This window comes from Rhineura floridana, chromosome 1, assembly GCF_030035675.1.
Source record: "Rhineura floridana isolate rRhiFlo1 chromosome 1, rRhiFlo1.hap2, whole genome shotgun sequence".
In the NCBI taxonomy this organism is placed as follows: domain Eukaryota; kingdom Metazoa; phylum Chordata; class Lepidosauria; order Squamata; family Rhineuridae; genus Rhineura; species Rhineura floridana.
This window is the reverse complement of record NC_084480.1, coordinates 71847109-71866582: the sequence shown is the minus strand read 5'-3', so window position 1 is coordinate 71866582 and position 19474 is coordinate 71847109. Positions and strand designations below refer to the sequence as shown.

The 19474-nt window shown below is 39.1% G+C and overlaps 1 protein-coding gene across 8 annotated transcripts in view; it reads right to left on the bottom strand.

The window, feature by feature from the left end:
* The window catches only part of FER (FER tyrosine kinase), a 268182-nt gene that overhangs the window by 137955 nt on the left and 110753 nt on the right, over positions 1–19474 (bottom strand). For 6 of the 8 annotated variants that reach the window (XM_061623654.1, XM_061623718.1, XM_061623662.1 and 3 more), the window contains exons 11-13: positions 14720–14824; positions 8904–9107; positions 5611–5733 (exon numbers count right to left, since the gene is read on the bottom strand). In XM_061623654.1, coding sequence (XP_061479638.1) covers positions 5611–5733; positions 8904–9107; positions 14720–14824 — 432 coding nt within the window. The remainder of the gene's footprint in view (positions 1–5610; positions 5734–8903; positions 9108–14719; positions 14825–19474) is intronic. The other 2 variants (XM_061623709.1, XM_061623700.1) reach the window with 2 other exon arrangements.

The following is a 19474-nucleotide window of genomic DNA, read 5'->3' as shown; positions in this document are numbered from 1 at the left end:
ATCTGAAACATTCCAAATGTTTCTCCATCTTGCTGATACCTTGATCTAAATTTGTGTGTTTCCACTGTCACATCACTTTTTAGGAGGGCAGTACTTCTTAAACTCTTCCACCAGTGCCTTATAACTGTTTCTCTCTTCAGATACTTTGAAGGAATTTATAATTTATAATTTTACTGCACATTAAGAAAATGCAACATTAAGAAAAACAGTAATTTCCTATTCATCTGGTTTATCATGTAGCTGCATGGCAACAAGAAAATGTGGAACTCTTGCTTTAATCTCTTCTATTCCTCAGTTGCCTCATGTGAGAGAGATAAAGGATGTGCAGCCCTCAAAGAGTTCATTGTACCTTCACACAACGTATTTCACTTCTCGTACCTCGTCCTGCTTCTATAAGAAGTTCCAAATTCAATGCAGACAGATATTTTATTGTAAGCAAGAACATATATATGTCCAGTATCGATCAACTGAACCTAACCTCCTCTAACTGACCAAGCTAACTGACAGGGATGCTCTTAAGATGCTATTCATCTTAAAGATATAGTAACATGTTGAACACTCCATTAAGTAATCACAATCCCCAAATGGCAAAAGCAAAGTGTGAAATTTTGCAAACAGGCTTAGGCATGTATTCTGCTGTGCAGGAGCTGATGCCCAGGCACTCAAGAAGAATTCAATGTATAATTTACAGTACAATAGTATACATGTCTATTTTAGAAGTAAGTCTCTTTGCATTCAGTGGGGCTTACTCCTAGGTAAGTGGCTACAGGATGGCAGCCTACGCTTTGGTTTAGGAATAGCAATGGGGAAAATAGGATTCTTGTGCCTTTAAGAGCATTATATCCATAACTGGGACCAGCAAGACATAGCTGACTTCCTATGTAAGCATGAGGTTGTCGGGGGGGGGGGGGAAGCAGCAGCAATGACTGTACTCTTTAATTTGTGTTACGCTATTATGCTGTTTTTCTCCCCATGGCAGCCATTTTGAGCTATTCTACACACCCCATGACAGCCACACCCTCAGCACTCTTTCAAAATTCAGATGTGATCCCTAGTCCAAAAAGGTCAGCGACTCCTGCCCTAAATGACTCTGCCCTAGAACATGGAAAAAACCAGAGGAATGACGACCCTAGGCTTAATCTTAACTGGCACCCAGGACCTTCTGCGAGTTGTACTGTAGAACCACTTGGAAACAGTGACCATAGTGCTATTGAACTGAATATACATGCAAATGGCCAACTGCCAAGAAAATCCAACGTGGTCACATTTGACTTCAAAACAAGAAACTTCTGAAAAATGAGGGGATTGGTAAAAAGCAAGTTGAAAAGAAGAATCAAGAGTTTCAATTCTCTCCAAAATGCTTGGGAGTTGTTTAAAAACACAGTATTAGAAATTCAACTGTATACTGCAGATCAGTAAATGTATCACCAGGGCCAAGAGGATACCAGTATGGTGAACAAGCAGAGTCCAAGAAGCGATTAGAGACAGGAAGGAACCCTAACCCTTCCTTCAAAAAATGGAAGCATTGCCCAAAAAAGAACAAAAAGCAACAAAACTCTGGAAAAAGGCATACTAAAACAGAATTTGAAGGGCACATTGTTAAAAACAAACACCAACAACAAATTATTTAAATACATTAGTAACAGGAGACCAGTTAGGGAGGCAGCTGGACCACTGGATGACAAAGAAGCCAAAAGTGTGATAAAAGAGGATAAGGAGATTGCAGACACTCCGAATGAATTCTTTGCCCACAGTGCAAGATAAGGGATCCCTGTGCCTGAACTAACTTTTGCAGGAAGGGAGACTGAGAAACTGAGGCAAATAGTGGTAATGAAAAACAAAGTTCTGGTTCTGGGCCTTATTGACAAAATAAAAACTTACAAATCGCTGACTCCAGATGGGATCCATCCCAGAGTTCCCAAAGAACTCAAATGTGAGACTGCTGATCTTCTAACAAAAATATTTAATTTGTCCCTGAGATCAGCCTCCATATTGGAGGACTGGAAAGCAGCCAATGTAACAGCAATTTTTAAAAAGGAATCTGAGGGATCCTAGAAATTACAAGCTGGTTAGCTTAATGTCTGTTCTGGGAAAACGGATGGAAAATAATGTTGTAAAGATAAAATAACCAAGCATATAGAAAGCTTGCTGAAACAGAACCAGCATGGCTTCTGCAAGAGTAACTCCTGTCTCACTAACCAATCAAGCATAAAAATCTTTCAACACAGTACCTCATCAAAAACTCCTAAGTGAGCTTAGCAGTCATGGAATAAGAGGAAATTTGTCTTGTGGATCAAGAACTGGTTAAGTAACAGAAGGCAGAGTGTAAAGATAAATGGACAATCCTCTCAGTGGAGAGATGTAGAAAGTGGGGTTCCCCAAAGGATCAGTACTGGGTCCTGTGCTTTTTAACTTGTTCATAAGCAATCTATAATTAGGGGTGAACAGTGAGGTGGCCACATTTGTTGATGACACTATATTGTTCAAGCTGGCTAAAACAAAAAGGTATTGCAAAGAGTGTCTCCAAACCAAGTGAATGGGCAGTAAAATAGCAAATTCATTTTAATGTAAGGAAGTGTAATGTGATGCACATCAGGGCAAAAATATCTTAATTTCACATTATGGCCTTGGGGTGTCAGACAACTCAATGAAGCTCAGTAGTGCGTGACATATCTGTAAAAAAGGTGAATTGCATGCTAGCAACCATAAATAAAACTGAAAATAAAACTGCCAATATAATATTGTTATACAAATCTATGGTGTGACAGCATTTTGAATACAGTGTATAGGTTCTGGTCACCTCACCTCAAAAAGGTTGGAGGTTTAGAAAAGGGCAACCTGAATGATCAAGGGGATGGATCAACATCCCCACAAGGAAAGGTTGCATCATTTGGGGCTTTTAAATTTAGATTAAAGGCGAGTAAGAGGAGACAGTATAGAAGTGTATAAAATTGTTCATAGTGTGGAGAAAGTGGATACAGAAAGGTTTTTCTCACTCTCTCATAACATTAGAACTCATGGACATCCAATAAAACTGAATGGTGAAAGATTCAAAACAGACAAAAAAAGTACTTCTTCACACAGTACATAGTAAAACTATGGAATTTGCTCCCACAAGAGGCAGTGACAGCCACCAACATGGATAGCTTTAAAAGAGGTTAGCCAGACTCATGGAGGATATGGTTATAACTCGGATGGATATGTTTATTTATTTATTAAATTTATATCCCAGCCCCCCCTCCCCCCGAAGGAACCCACAGCTGGAGGCAGTATGCTTCTAAATACCAGTTTTTGGAAACAGCAGAAGGGAAGAGTACCCTTGCACTCAGGTCCTGCTTGTGGGCTTCTCATAGGCATCTGACTGATGACTGTAAGAGCAGGATGCTGGGCGAGATGGGCCACTGGCCTGATCCAGCAGGCTCTTATGTTTCATACATGAAGGTTTAGGTACGGGTTCATATGAAGGCTTTGGAGCACCCTACCTAGAAAAGGACACCTTAATGCTCTTCTACGGTTTTTCATGATGATACTACTTTTTCGGTTGTCCTTCTGGTCTGCCAAACTGAAAATAATTTTATTTCAATGGTGTAATAAGATCTAAGAAATAGGTTTTTAAACTAATAAGCTTAATTATTATAGAAGATAAAGAGAAGGGTGAGCATCTAAAAGATTTGTAGAAAGGTAGAGCCTTTTCATAAATCATTAGAATACACAATTTCCTAGGAACCAAGGAAGATGTTGACCAGATGGGAGAGGAGGCAGAGCAGGAGGAGCTGCCACGGGGGCAGGTCTCGGTTCTATCACCAAAGGCTCAACACTGCCTTCATTAGCATGAGCACTTGCAGCCCTCTTGCACAAGTGCCTGCCTGCAAGTGTAGTCTTCTCTTGCGGGATGAGAATCCTGTGAGTGAGTTCCCCACACCTTGCTCTTTTAAAGTTAGACAGGAAGGGCCTGGTGACTTGTTGTGACTTCTTTGTTATTACCACCCAATCTTGGACTCCAGATCCTGCTCTTAAGCCTTTTGTATTGCAACCTTCGATAACCCAAGCCTACCAATGAACCTGTACTGAGCGCTCTTGAATAATAATATCCTCTCTTGTTACTTGAAAGTAAGAGTCACTCATGGTGCTTTGGGACAATGAGCCAGGACAATATAATTTCCAGGGATGATGCATGAAATCTATAAAACAGGCCTTCTAAGGATACTTAACTTCATTATTTCTATTATTTTTCTTAAGCTAATTTTATTGTTATGTGATTTATTCATTTATATCCCACCCTTCCTCCCAGAAGGGGCCCTTAACATTGTTAATACATGGTTGCTTATTTTTCATGTTTTCTATTGGGTGTGTGTGTGTAATTATTTACTTTGTCATCAAGAGCAATATAAATTGGATACATTGACAATATCTTCATGAATATTTCCATATTAGCTTATGTATAAGGCCTGAAAATAGGTTTGGCATTTTAATGTATTCATATTGTACTCTTTATTTTTCTAATTTAGAAAAGTACTTTTATTGATTCCCTGGATAACAAGCTTATGTTTTTCATATATGCTATTTTTAAATTGTTTTGGAGATGCTGCTGTTTTTAGAACTGCTTATAAGCCCTGAGCATTGCTGCTGTTTTTAAATGGAAGGGTGGGAGATAAATAAACACACAAGTAAAATAAACATGCACTTCAGGACTGGCAGTGAATTGTGCTGGGCTTGTATCTCGGATCAAAGGCTTGGGTTTCAAAAATGATTCTTCATGAAATAGCCCTTATATTTCCCAAGATTGAACCCAAATGTTGATTCGTTAGAAGAAGTGTATAGGTCTCTTTGTCTTTTTAAATCCTTCTCTGTATAACATAAGCCAAATAATATAATTACAATGTTGTAAGCAAAAGGAATATAAAAGTGTTAGAGATAAGCTTTTCAAAACTTAATAAAATCAGGCACCTGTAATTAGAGATGGAGGAGGAGTGTGGTTTGCTCCACAATTTGGAGTGAAACTTTCCAGTCCGTACCCAACAGATAGTGCTCAGATTGGAAAGTAGACATGTGGATTAGACTGCATGTCTACAAATCTTTCCACTCATGGTCTACTTCTATTTACAAGAACCACCTCATCATTGCTATATAGTTGTTGGTTTTTTACATTTTTAAAATAGGATTTTGCAAAAAGAAACCCATGCTCTCACATTCAATGAAACAGACGTACCAGTCTATACATGTCCAAGGGACACAAACTGGATTGACAATTTCATCTACCCCTACCTGTAATCTGGATGCAAAGGGGGGGCTGTTCCCCCAACCTGACTTTTCTACTCTTCTGGGGAAAGTGAAAGGATCAAGAAGCATACGTTTTCAGAATACCAACACCGAAATGGTAATACAGCTCAAAAATACACTAAGATATAGTGAAATAATGAACACCAATTTTATATATTGCAGTTACAGCAGTTGACACATTAGTGATCTGTCAAACAAATCAGGAGAGAACTTCATCTACCACAAAACACTGAAGCTTCATGCTGAGAAGTGCAAGTAGCTTGGGAGGGAAGTGCAAAAACCAAACAGAATTGTTTCATATTTATTATTAAAAATATTTTATAGACATACCTTAACAACAGGATTCAGCAGAACAACACCTGATTTCTTTGTAATCACCTGTTTTGTTGTGTAATGATGTTCTATAAGCTGAGGAATAGTTGAAAACCCTGTCCCTTCAAATCGATACTGAGTCTATAAGGGGGAAAATTGGAGAGTAAACACAAAAAGTAAATTTCATCAAACTATGGTTTAGCAAACCAAGAAATGTATGTCTAATTTAGGCCAGTGTGAAAATAATTAAATAGAAGTGTTTCTATAAAGAAGAAAAATGAATAGAAACAAATTAACTTCTTTAGATGCTTCATGTGAGCCAGTGTGGTGTAGTGGTTAAGGTGTTGGACTATGACCTGGAAGACCAGGGTTCAAATCCCCACATAGCCCTGAATCTCACTGGGTGACCTTGGGCCAGTCACTGCCTCTCAGCCTCATGAAAACCCTAGGGTCGCCATAAGTCGGAATTGACTTGAAGGCAGTACATTTACATTTAGATGCCTCATACTTGAGTAACTTGAGATATAAAAATATTATGAATAGTAGGCAAGATCACTGTTAAATGGTGTTCAGTGGTTATAAGAAACTGCATTATGGAACATTTAACATATACCTGCAAATGCTACCCAATATAACAAGGGCTAAAGTTCACATGTTCCAATTATTAGTTCTTTAAATCAAACTTTCTCCTTTGAAAAGTATCTGGAATATATATATATCTCCCAATATTGTACTATTCCAACAGGATGCTAATGAATAACGTCGACATACAGAGTTTAGTAAACTGGGGATATAATCAGAGAGGACAGTTTTGCCTTTAATCTTTTCATCAACCAGAACATTTGGGCAAATGTACTAGTGAGATATTTAATAGTTTAGCAATCCCTGGAAATACACTGGTATGTTCACAGGGAACTGGAAGATCAAAGTAAACATGAAGGCTTCACTAGCCACCAAAATGAAAATCAAAACTTGCAAGATGTGTTCCATGGTTGCTTTCAAAAGTCTCTGCATGTAATATAAATTATGAAAGAAAAATGTAGAGAAGGCCTCAAGCAGGGAAGAATGCCATTATACATAATATGCTTTCAATAGTGGTTCCCTCCAAGAAGTATTGCTTTTAACTGTTGTTGAAACAGTATGGCGTACTAATATTTTTGAACTGTGCTCAGCCAAATTATTTCACTGATCAAATCTTTGAGGTGACTGCTGAACATAGGTAAAACCAGCTTCACTCCTTTTGCTCTGCACAGATATCCCTAATGCAAGCTGATTGTACAAAAGCCATTACCACTGATGCACTTCAGCCAATAAAACCCCAGTATTACAGTACTTTTCAGTCCTTCAGTCCACAGTTTCCAGATTCTCCTAAAAACAAATTTGTTCATCCAAGCCTTTGCTAATCATTGATACCACTTTCATTGAGAACTGTCCAGCTACTGCTCTTTTTTAAAAACTAGATCTACTGGATTTTAACGGTCTGTTTTTATTGTACTGGGCTCCTTTTGGGAGGAAGGGCAGAACATACATTTAATTAACTAGCTAACAATAGCATTAATGCATTGTAAAACACCCTAGTATTTTTAATGAAAGGCAGTGTTAATGTTTTAAATAAATAAATTAAAATACTCCATACAATTCTGCAACCATTCAATTGTTCTTCCCAACATCACCATCAGTCACTGCAGGAGACTTGTAATGTGGTCTTTCACCGCTTTTGAAAAAGTTGAATAGCATTTGATTCAGACAGGGGCTGTTGTGCTGCAGAGGTTTCACCCACCTTTCCCCTAGCATAGCTAATGGTTAGCAATGATGGGAGCTGTAGTCCAAAACATCTGGAGGGTACCAGGTTGGGGAAGGTTGGTTTGGTCCTTCCCCTACTTCACTTTCCAAATGAAAATTGTGTCCTCAATGGGGCAAAACATCCTTATGGTGCTTCTATGTTCCTTCTCTCATAAGCAAACAACAACTTGAAGATATTTTCAACAGGAAAACAGCACAGGGAGAGGAAGTTTGACTCATCCCCCTACCCCAAGAACCATAGTCATGTTGTTAAATAATTTTCCCCAGCCCCACATGGCCACTATTAAGCTTCTTTAAAATAGTGAGAGATCTGATCATAGATCTTCCACTGTCGCATGTAGCATGGCCATTATTTTAGAGTACATACCATCGCCAGGCTCTTAACCCTCTCTCATCTTTCTTATCTTCCTCAAGTTTGACTTGATCAGTTTTAAAATATTGTGTCCAAAAATTGCACACAACACCTCTGAAGAGTGTCTAGAAACCCTTAGAGCAGTAGTATTATTTTCCACATCTTACACACAAGGTGTTGTTGTTAATACAACTCAAAAGGGCATTTGCAAGTCTTTCTCCAATGTTAACACACCTGTTTACAATTACAGCCCACGTTATCTCTAAAAATAATTCCTATAATCAGCAAGACAGTACGCATCACAGTTATCTCCAACAACTTCACATTCTCTCTTGGCTTCTAACATTTATTCATATAATTACTTTACAGAGCTAAAAACATTTCAGTAATACTTTGACAAAGTATAGTGAAAATATGGCTCCATGTGGGGGCACCTATGATGTTTACCTGAAAGTATGTGAGCCTACATGTAAAAGGAAGAGGGGTGAGTAAACAGATATGAAATCATCATCAAACAACTCATACTCTAAGGGCAGACAAACAGAAGTTCACCCTTGCCCTTAAAAATCCTTACGTAACCTATTTGATGATGCGGCACTTCCTGTGAACACTTCCTTGACATGACAAGGCTCTTCCTTGACATGACAATCACGTACAAATTAGAGTAAACTAAGTCCCTGTCCCCTTCACAGCCTCAAGTTTTCTCTTAGCAGAACAAGGATTATATCAGTACTGGTAAATGAACCCCTATTTTGTTTAGAAGCAGTATACTTCTGAGCATAAAATGCTAGGGGAAAAACAAGAGGACACAGATGTTATTTGCTTCACAAGGTTTCACAAAGGCTGACTATAGTTGAAATTGAATGTTGAAGGTAGAGTTCTCAGTTCTGATGTTACTTGGCTGCCTCTTAAGATTAAGAAAGCAATGTCTACTGAAATCTGCCTCTTACACACACACACAACTGTCCTGTTGAAAGAGGCAGGTTTCAGCAGAGACTGCTTTCTTAGCAGAAGAATCAGTGAAGTAACATTTTTCCAGGAGTCTGGGAAATAATTATACTCTATATAGGACATTCAAAAAAAACAAATAGTTAAAAAACCACACCCACACAGCATGTGCCACTTTTAAAAAATAAATAAATCTGCACAAACATACATCAGCATACTGTATGATGAAGTGTCTCCGCTGTCCATCTGAAAACACAGAAAGGACGTATTCACCAGGCTTCCCATGACTCTCTCGCACCAAGAAGTCTCCTTGCTGTTTTAATAGTTCTTGAGCTTCTATTCTTGGGATTGCACCATGATACCAATCTTGGTCTGCCAGAGGTTTTTCACTGGTTGAAATTACATCAAAGAACTTGGGGGAAAATATGAAATAAGTGAAGGTCAGTGAACATAGATTGCATATGTTACTTTCTTATTTAAACTGCAATACAGAATAATTAATTTAGAACTGCTCTGAGAACCCTACATTTATTTGTTAGTGAACTAAAGTGAATAGAGTTGTATAGCTATACAACTGAGTAAGTTTCTTCTTTGTTAAATACTTACTTTAAATATAACAAGCAGAGACATGCATAAAAAAGAAACATCAAATGGAATAAATGATATAAATGCTATTTTTTATTTGTAAATTTAACAATGAAAGGGAAAAGAGAAAAATAACAAAATAGACATGCTAAAGACACCAAAACAAACAATAAAGAAAAAATGTATAAAAACTAGTAACAATAATCCACCAACAGTTTACATTACCAATACAGTACCCATCAGTACATGCATCTTCAGTTAAGCGTACAAGTTAATATAAAGCCCTCCAGGTGCCCAAATCCACTTGAAATTGGCATCTATATGAAATCAAATGTAGCCAGGGCAGTGAAGTCCTCAGTCCACTGTGTAACAGACAGTGGGTATGTATCCTTCAAGGCTCAAAGTATAAGTATGCTAGGAACCACAGGCTCGCAAAGTCGACTTTTGTCCAGCTGTTAAACCCCACACTACATGTTGTTGTTAGGTGCCTTCAAGTCGATTACGAATTAGGGCAACCCTATGAATCAGCAACCTCCAATAGCATCTGTCATGAACTACCCTGTTCAGATCTTGGGAACCAATCGGTTTCTCCATATTCTGTCCTTGCCCAGAGTACAGGTTGCACATCAGGACAATCAGATGCTGTGGCATCCCCATTTCTTTTAAAGCATTCCATAGTTTTTCATGATCTACACAGTCAAAGACTTTGCTGTAATCTATAAAGCACATTCCTTGGTCTGTTCCATTATCCAACATATGTTTGCGATATGACCTCTGGTACCTCTTCCCTTTCTAAATCCAGCATGGACATCTGGCATTTCTTGCTCCATATATGGTAGGAGCCTTTGTTGCAGAATCTTGAGCATTACTTTACTTGCATGGGATATTAAGGCAATAGTTTGATCATTACTGCATTCCCTGGGATCTCCTTTCTTTGGAATTGGGATGTATATTGAATGCTTCGAGTCTGTGGGCCATTGTTTAGTTTTCCGTATTTCTTGACAGATTTTTGTCAAACTTTGGACAGATTCAGTCTCAGTAGCTTGTAGCAACTCTATTGGTATGCCATCTGTTCCTGGTGACTTGTTCTTCCAAGTATTTTAAGAGCAGATTTCACCTCACATTCTAAAATTTCTGGTGGTTCATCATACAGTTCCTCCATGAATGAATCTGTCATCTCTGCATCTCTTTTACAGAGTTCTTCAGTGTATTGCTTCCACCTTCCTTTTATTTCATCTCAGTCAGTCAGTGTGTTCCCCTGTTGATTGTTCAACATCCCTACCATTGGTTTAAATTTCCCTCTAATTTCTCTAGTCTTTTGGAATAGGGCTCTTGTTCTACCCTTTTTGTTGTCTTCTATTTCTGTACAATAACTATTGTAATAGTTCTCTTTCTCCCTACGTACTAGTCGCTGTATAGTTGCATTTAGGGTTCTAACTGTGTTTCTGTCTCCTTTTGCTTTCCTTCTCTCTTTAACCATTTTAAGAGTTTCTTCAGTCATCAGTTAAGGTCTTTCTTTTTAACTAGTATTGTCTTTTGGCATTCTTCCCTGATAATGTCTCTGACTTCAATCCATAGTTCTTCTGGTTCTCTATCAGCTAAGTTTAAAGCCTCAAATCTGCTCCTTATTTGATCTTTATATTCTACTGGGATGTTATTTAAATTGTATTTTGGCATTATGAGTGCTTTGTTGTTGTTCTTTAGCTTTACTCTGATTTTTGCTATCACCAGTTCATGATCTGTACCACAGTCTGCTCCTGGTCTTGTTTTCGCAGCAAGTATGGAACTTCTCCATCTTCTGCTACCAATTATATAATCAACTTGAATCCTATATTGACCATTTGGTGATGTCCACATATACAGTCATCTTTTCAGTTGCTCAAAAAATGTGTTTGCAAGAGACAAATTATTGGCTTCACAGAATTCGGTAAGTCCTTCTCCTGCTTCATTTCTATCTCCTAAGCCCCATTTCCCCACAATTCCTACTTTGGCATTCCAGTCTCCCATGATGATTATCAGCACATCTTGTTTTGGTGTGTGATCAATTTCTTCCTGTATTTCTGCATAAAATCTCTCCAATTCCTCTTCTTCTACGTTTGCCGTTGGAGTGTAGACTTGGATGATGGTTATGTTAATAGGGTTCCCGTTTAATCTCATTGATATCACTCGCTCAGACCTTGCGTTATAGCTCCTAATTGCTTTTGCTACATCACCTCACTATTAAAGCAACCCCGTTTCTTCTTAATTTCTCATTTCTTGCATAAAATATTTTGTAGTTGCCTGATTTGAAAATGTCCCATTTCAGTCCATTTTAACTCATTCACATCAAGTATTGCAATGTTGATACATTCCATTTCTTGCTTGACAATTTCTAATTTTCCCTGGCTCATGCTTCTCACATTCCATGTTCCTATTGTGTGCTTCGTACAACTCTGGACTCTCCTTTCGCATCTGTGCGCATCAGCCTCTGGGCTTCCTTTCGGCTTTGACCCAGCTGAGTCATTAGTCACAACGCTACTCATACTTGTCCTTTGTTCTTCTCCAGTAGCTTGGCTAGTGCCTTTTGACCTGGGGATCTCATCTTCCAGCACTATCTCGTGTTGCATTTTGGATACTCTGTTCATTGGGTTTTCGTGGTAAGAGGTATTCAGAGGTGGTTTACCATTGCCTTCCTCTGAGTTTGGATGCATCTTAGTCTGGTGTTTCAGCTTTGACCCACCTTGGGTGCCCCTGCTAGGAGTCTAGCCTCTTGGTCTAGCCTCCTGACGGCATTTCTCTCTGCTTCTTCAACACTCTCAAACCCCCTTACCACATTAAGGTGTGCATCCTAGAGGGGGCATACTACAGGAATATAATGTAAAAGCTATTTTTTAAAGAAGTTTCACTTAAGCAGTTGGAATGTTCTTACAATAAAATATTTCCTCCTTTTCTGATGCATTTAGGTGTGCTTTTTCAGGATAAGGCCATTTTCCTATTTGTGCTTAGTATTTACTAGCCGCAGCAAACCAGTTAGCTCTCCACATCCAAATACTCCAAACAAGTAAGCTCATGTAATCAACACTTTTAAAATTTCATAAACAATTATCACATCTTCATTGTCTTTTCTAGTGCCTTAAATTGCCTGGGGACAGGTTATCTAGAGGACCATCTATTCCCATACAAACTTGCCCAGTTATTAAAATGTTTAAATGGTGTCTCTCAGAGAGTCCACCATCTGTGGGTAAGTATTTTTGTTTACTGGTGGCACTTCTACAGAAATTTGTCCTATATCCATTCAGGTGATATCTGCCTTAATGGTTTTAGGTAGCAGATGAAAACATTTCCATTTGCCCAGGCATTTGACAGCTTCCACCTTCCTTGGCCAACCATTTTAATTGTGCTGCTGTTTTCTAGTTGCTCATATATATTGTTACGGTTTTGTTTTATTAACTCAATGGCTGTATTTTTAACATATTCTTTTAATCATGTTGCAAGTCATCCTGAAAACCACATTGAAAGGTGGGATACAAGTGTTTTTAAAAAGAATTAATCAAAGCATGAACAAGACGTTAAGATTTTCCAGTGGGGAAGCTTTGTCACATCTGTTTAAGAAAAAATGAAGAATCATTTGGCACCTTAAAGACTAACATATTTTTTATAGCATAAAGCTTTTGTGGGCTATAGAGTTCACTTCATCAGATGCAAGAAGTGTTATCCTGGGTTACAGGTACACATACACACTGCTCGAGAGGAGGAGGAAAGGGAGAACTGAAGGATCATTAATTTTTTTTTTAATAGATCAGATCTTTATTGATATAACCGTCAGCTAAACTCTGAAGCCCTGTTTAGGCATGATTCCCTCCTTTCAAATAAGACTGCATGGAAAAAGAGCGGACCACATGTGCTAATCCCAGCCTTCCATTGCACACCCTGCTGGTCCCACTCCCACACTGTCCATGTGTTGGGGGCTTGTCTGTTAAGAGGCCTACTCACCACATCATGATTAGGTACTCTGTGTGAGAGCAGTATCAGCACTATTCAGACTCTCCCCTAATACAAAGCTAATACGAGGGTGGAACAGGGGACAGGACAATGGGTGCAGGGCCTGTGAAGGCAGCCCCACTCTCAATCTAAATTGTTGCGGGGGAGGGGGAAAGAATAATGCCCAAATTGGCCTTGAATCTTAAAGGTAAAACTAAACCCTAAATCCACCACTTAAAAACAAATTTAGTACCATTTCCCCCAAAGTTTAAGTGAGATACATCTTATTCAAACTAGTGAACAGTAAATACCATAGTCCCAGTGTTCACTAACCTCAGCATCCCTCATGTGGATTGTAAGAATGCTTCAGGCTGCTCATCCTCCTTCAGAACATAGGAAGTGGCCTTTTACCAAATCAGACCATTGGTCTATCTAGTTTGGTACTGTCAACATTAAAACCCACTCCAGTCAGACAGGTATCTTACCCAGCCCTACCTATAGATTTCAGGGACTAAACCTGGGGCCTTTCACATGGAAAAGCAGATGCTCTATCACTCAGCTACAGCCCTTTCTCCCAAAAAGGGAACAGAGCAGAGTGCTGTATTGAATATGAATGTAAGGAACAGAGAAAGGATTGGGCTACATGTTTGGAGGTGTAGGGTCGTTAGGGTGGCAGTGCCCCACCTGCCCTTAATGAGGGGCCTCCATTGGTCACTACCATGTAAATGTTGTTGGTATCTGACATCTATTTGTAGAACTGATAGATGAAACACTGATGATAACCTGTATTTTCAGGATACTTTCCTCAACTGAAAGCCACGATGAAGCAATAGGTCAAGTTAATTAAAGGGATACTAACAAATCCAAAAGGGGAAGACTGCAGATATATTTTTAAAACACTTTCAAGCTTCTAGTTCAGTACATAAAAGACAGTATGGTGAAGCTGGAATATCAGACTAAAACCAGGAAACCAAGGTTCAAATTCCCTTTCCCCCAAGAAACTTGTCAAGTATCTTGGGCCAGGCACTCTCTTTCAGCCTAACCCACCTCACAGGGCTGTTTCTGAGGCCATTTAGAAGAAGAATGATGGTAACTGAAAGCTATCAGAAAAGGCTGTGGCGACCTCAACCTTGCTAACTCTCTCACATTAGGATGGGAAAGTTGTTGCCCTCCAGAAACTGCTGGACAAACTCCCACCATCCCTGACCATTGGTCATGCTGGCTAGGGCTGATGGGAGTTGGAGTCCAACGACATCTGAGGACTATAAGCTAATCACTCCCACATTAGGGGATGGTCAGCCTTTTCCTAGCATTGCTATATAAACATTGTATTGGTTGGCTCTTACACGGCTGTACCTTTATCTTTAATGTCATTGCCAGCTAGAGTACCATCCACTCTAGGTGTTAATACTACAGCAACTATCTGAAACGTAATAGTGGAAGGAAGCTATTTCCTTAAAAAAGATAATAATACAGTACCTGTGCACTTACCGACGAAGTGCCTAACATAGACTTCGGAGATCTTATCATTCCAGCAATGGAGTGCCGAATGGTGTCAAAACGGGAAACTTTATCTTTCTTATCCTAAGAAACATGAGGGAGAAAAGTAGACAATTAGAAATTAAATCAGCTGTCCTTTGTAGATTAAGTACTCAGTGCTAGGTGAGGTTTCCATTTTATCAAAAGTATTGGGTAAAATTAATTTCCAAACATTAGCATCTTCACTGAGAACTCCCTGCCCGTTTGCAATTTAAGCCCCAAACTTTAATACTTTTGGATAGTTTAAAAAGCAAAATTGGCCAACAGGTCTAAAATCTAATATAATTAAATCAAGTTTCATCTATTTCTTTTTAGTGTTTCAAAGCATACTCAATCCCTAAACTAGAATTTCTTCTTAAGTGAGCATAAGGAATTAGGAAGAACAGCAAAAAAATTACTGTCATTCCCATAGGGATGCCCACACCCTGTTAAGCTTTTCCCATGAGGTTTTGCTTCATACTTGCCCACCATAAATAGACAAAGAGCAAGACAGCTTCAGTGGCAGTGCAACATTTGTGGAATTCCCTCAGAGGAGAGGACCCAATTGGCTCAAAGACCAGGACGTTTTAGGAGAGCTATTAAAAAAGTTATAGTTCAGCTGGCCTATGGGGGAATATGAATCTGGACTTGTTAAAGTTAAGATGTTTTACTGTAATTTATAGTCATCATTAGTTTTGTGGAAGTGTAACTGTGTTATGCAGCCTACCTTGGGTCTCTAGTTTGGACAAAGACAGGCTATACTATCCTAAATTTAAACAGCCATCATCTTGGATGGCTTTAAAAGAAGATTAGACAAATTCCTGGAGGAAAAAGGTTATCAATAGCTACTAGTTATGATAGCTATGTATTAACTCCAGTATCAGACGCTACATGCCTCTAAATGCTAGTTGCTGGGGATCATGAGCTGGAAGGAGTCTTGTTGCGCTCATTCCTGCTCGTAGGCTTCCTACACGCACAGAATGCTGTACTAGGCGAGTCTGATCCAGCAGGGCTCTTCTTAAATGTTCTTTAAAAGAGTCCCTTGTTCCCATATATAGCCAATGGCTGATAAACACAGGAGGGGAAGGAACCACATGACAGAGTGAGGATATCAAGGAATTACAATAAAAATTCCTGCTTGTACTTTTCTCTGGATCAGCATCTCAGTGAAGTGAGCATGCTGATGAATCTAGGTAAGCAAAAGTAATTTTGCCCCTTTTTATCTCATTGCAAGTGTCCTAAAGAAGGTACAGATCCAGAGAGATGAACAATAACTCTCAGTAAGAAAAGCAAAACTAATGGAAAAGTAAAGAGATCTATTTAAAAGCATACAGTATATAACAGCTATATCAGAATTCAGTGGTGCTATGAATACAAGGATCCTTAATACTAAACTTGAGTACTGAGCTGGGCAACCTTTTTTCTGTTGAGGGCCACATTCCCTTGGGGTAACCTGTTGGGCGCTGCATGACAACTAGGGACGGTGTCTAAGCCACTGAAGGGCAAATCAAAGCCAAAAGTAGGGAGACCCACCCCTTCTCTCTCCCCCTTCCTCTTTCTCCCTACTCAGTGAGCTGCCATGCGTGGGGAACGTCAATCTTGCCAGAGGTCTGAACTGATAGCTTGTAGATGACATTTGAAATAGACTGAGGGCCACATAAAATTTGCAAATGCAAACATGATAGAAGCCTTCTTTCACATCTAACCACCAAGTATGTACAGGTTTCCAATTCAGGTGAACAGCTAAGGCAGTAAAGTAACCAGATGTTCTCCATATACATGATGCTGTGACATGTCACAATCAAGTGTAGGGACTGCAGCTCACCACCTCTGGCAGCCATCCTCTTGAAATATGGGTAAGCCAAGCTGTGGTGTGCTGTGTATCTCACCAATTTGCTAGAATATATCACTGCATTCACTATCTCAACAGGTCACCAGAATTCACCCAAGGCTTTCTCCAAAGCACTTAAAGGTATATCACAGGGCAATGCAAGCTAACAATTGTATATCCTCCCTGTTGTGTTATTCAGTATATGACCAAAATGGCAGAAATATTCTTCATTTTATATTTAAAAGAAGCTTCAGCTACAAAACTCTAAAATATGTTAGATCTGATATTATGATAGAGCACAAGAAATTGTCAGAGGCAACGAATGCAAATTTAATTTCTGCATCAAAATAATCTGAGACAGATTATAAAACGCTGCAACTCATACCTGCTCCATCTGCATCCAAGATTCTCACAAAATATTATGTCTTACTCCTTTTAAACAGTCTCCTGTCTACACAACATGGCATATCAATTTTAAATTATAATCTGTTCAATATTAAAAACAGGCTGCCCAAAGTCTACTAGTGGGTCGATTTTATATCAATGGATTAAATAACTACTTTAAAAACTGCTCACTGCATTACCATGGATACGGTGCCTAAATTTGCTTCTAGGTCTGCCAGGATTTGGGATGATCAGCTCATTTCATGCACCTCAGGTAATGGGGAAAGGGTCTTCTTCAGATAAACGAGTCATGGGGATTAGCAGCAGCTAAATGACTGCTTCTCATACCACTGAGGGGGAAAGGGACAAAAAACGATGTGTGCATCCTGATGAGGTTTCCTACAAATTCATTCAAGTAATGCCTTAATTTTACATTCACTAACATTTCCCCCCCTAGAGACAGGTGACTACAATGATGCTCCCAGCTCTTCTATTTTGCCTGGAGTCCTTAAACACATACATTTACGTCATTTAAAGATATTAAATTCACCCACTTCATTATTTCCCATGCACAGTAGGGAGAGTTGCCAAGGAAAGAAAAGATTTCTAGATCTGGGAGATCAGCAACAGCTGTTGCCAAGACAGATACAAAACAGTAGCTATGCATGAAACACATTGCCATCATGTGCACCCAAGCATATCAGCTAGGACAGGTATTATAATGTGGCTATTTAGCAAACAGGACAAAACAATTTTACGATTTCACCAAGAGGAAGAAACTAACTTTCTTACAACATCTTACACCTACTCTTTACAATCATTGAGAAGCATAAGACTTGCAAGTATTAAGCCAAATTTCATGTGTTAACACAGACACAAGTGGGTTAAGTGATTGGTTATTTACATCTGAAAAAAGCTTCACAATCCAAATCATGTAGCCTAATCAATAGGTTATCACACAGTATAAGTTACAGGCACAAAAAAACAATCTGTGTGAAATGAAAGCCAAATGTAGCAGGTGCAAATTTTAATAGCTGTTCAAAAGCAAACATGGAGCTTATGAAACCCTGTACAAGACACTGTTTCACAGCATCCCTTAGTAACCAAAAATAAAGTCAAAGAAGAAAACCAAACAAGGAAAAGTACAAAATAGAAAGGTGTGCATAGAAGGAACAGTCTTCCATCATCTGCCAAAAACTATACAGGTTGGACTGCCCAGTTTACTGCAAATCAAAACTGGACAGATAAAATAAATTTCTGCTACCTTTCAGAAACAACATACCATGCATACCTATACCCAGAGATGCATCTCGCCTATAATATTTTTCCTCAATCCCTGACTGCCCTGCATTTTTGTAGGTGGAAGGAAATGACTGGAATTAAAATGGCTTAAAACTGACCCCACAGATACTAACTGGATGAAGAGTGAAATCTATTGGCTGCTACCCCATCAAAGAATCTAAACGTAGCCAGAGTTTCTAAGGAGTCAGACCAGACTTCAAAAGAAAGGTGTATATGGCTTTTTGCTTGAAAAAGCTCTCTATTGGCAATGAATTAGCCTTAGCTGAAACAACATCAGAAGTTCTTGCAAGTTGGGGTGAAACTACACATTGCACAATAATGCATCTCAAAAAACTCAGTGAATACTTCTAATGGTCAAATATGTTTACGGCTGGAAACCTGACAGAGGGCAGAAGCAGGGAAGGAGGGAAATAGTGGGAAGGAAAAGCATTAAGCACATTCTGCCAGTCTGCCAGTTCTCCAATGCAAATTGCCCCATCCTGGAGCATGTTTGCCTAGCAGAAGCAGTTTTGAGGATTTATTACATGTGTTGGTATCTAATTCCATCCTGAACTGCTGATATGCCTTGAATCTTGACATGGCTTCTTCCTGGACCTACCTGTTTCTGGCACTTCTGCTGAGTTAATTGTTAAAGGCTGTGGCTTAGTGGCAGAGTATCTGGGTCCCAGGTTCAATTCCCAGCATCTCCAGGTAGATCTGGGAAAGACCCTTGCCTGAAACCCTGAATAGCTGCTGTTAGTCATACTGAGCTGGATGGACCAATTGTCTGATTCAACATAAGGCAGCTTCCTATGTTAGGGAGAACCACATGATATGGGCTCAACCCAACAATCTATATATCTTTTATGTTCTAAACTCTAGGTGTGTGACTCCTTCCCTATCCACAAGAACAAACTTTATTGTGACCTCAAGATGTCATTCAAGTTTCTGTCCAGTCTCCCTAAACTCAACTTCAGCACTAACTGCCTAACTGGGTGTTTGAGAAATGCTAACTTTAAGCCTCAGGCCTCCAAGAATCTCATTCTCTCACCAGGAAAGTATGTAACTTTGACAAGAGATTGTATGCTATCAGTAAGTGCACAGTACTCATGGAAAATATAGCTGGAAAAGTGCTAACACCACTTAATATCAAAATTAAAATACAACCATGAACTAATTTTCCACAGGACATACATTTTGAAGATTAAAAAGCGTAATGA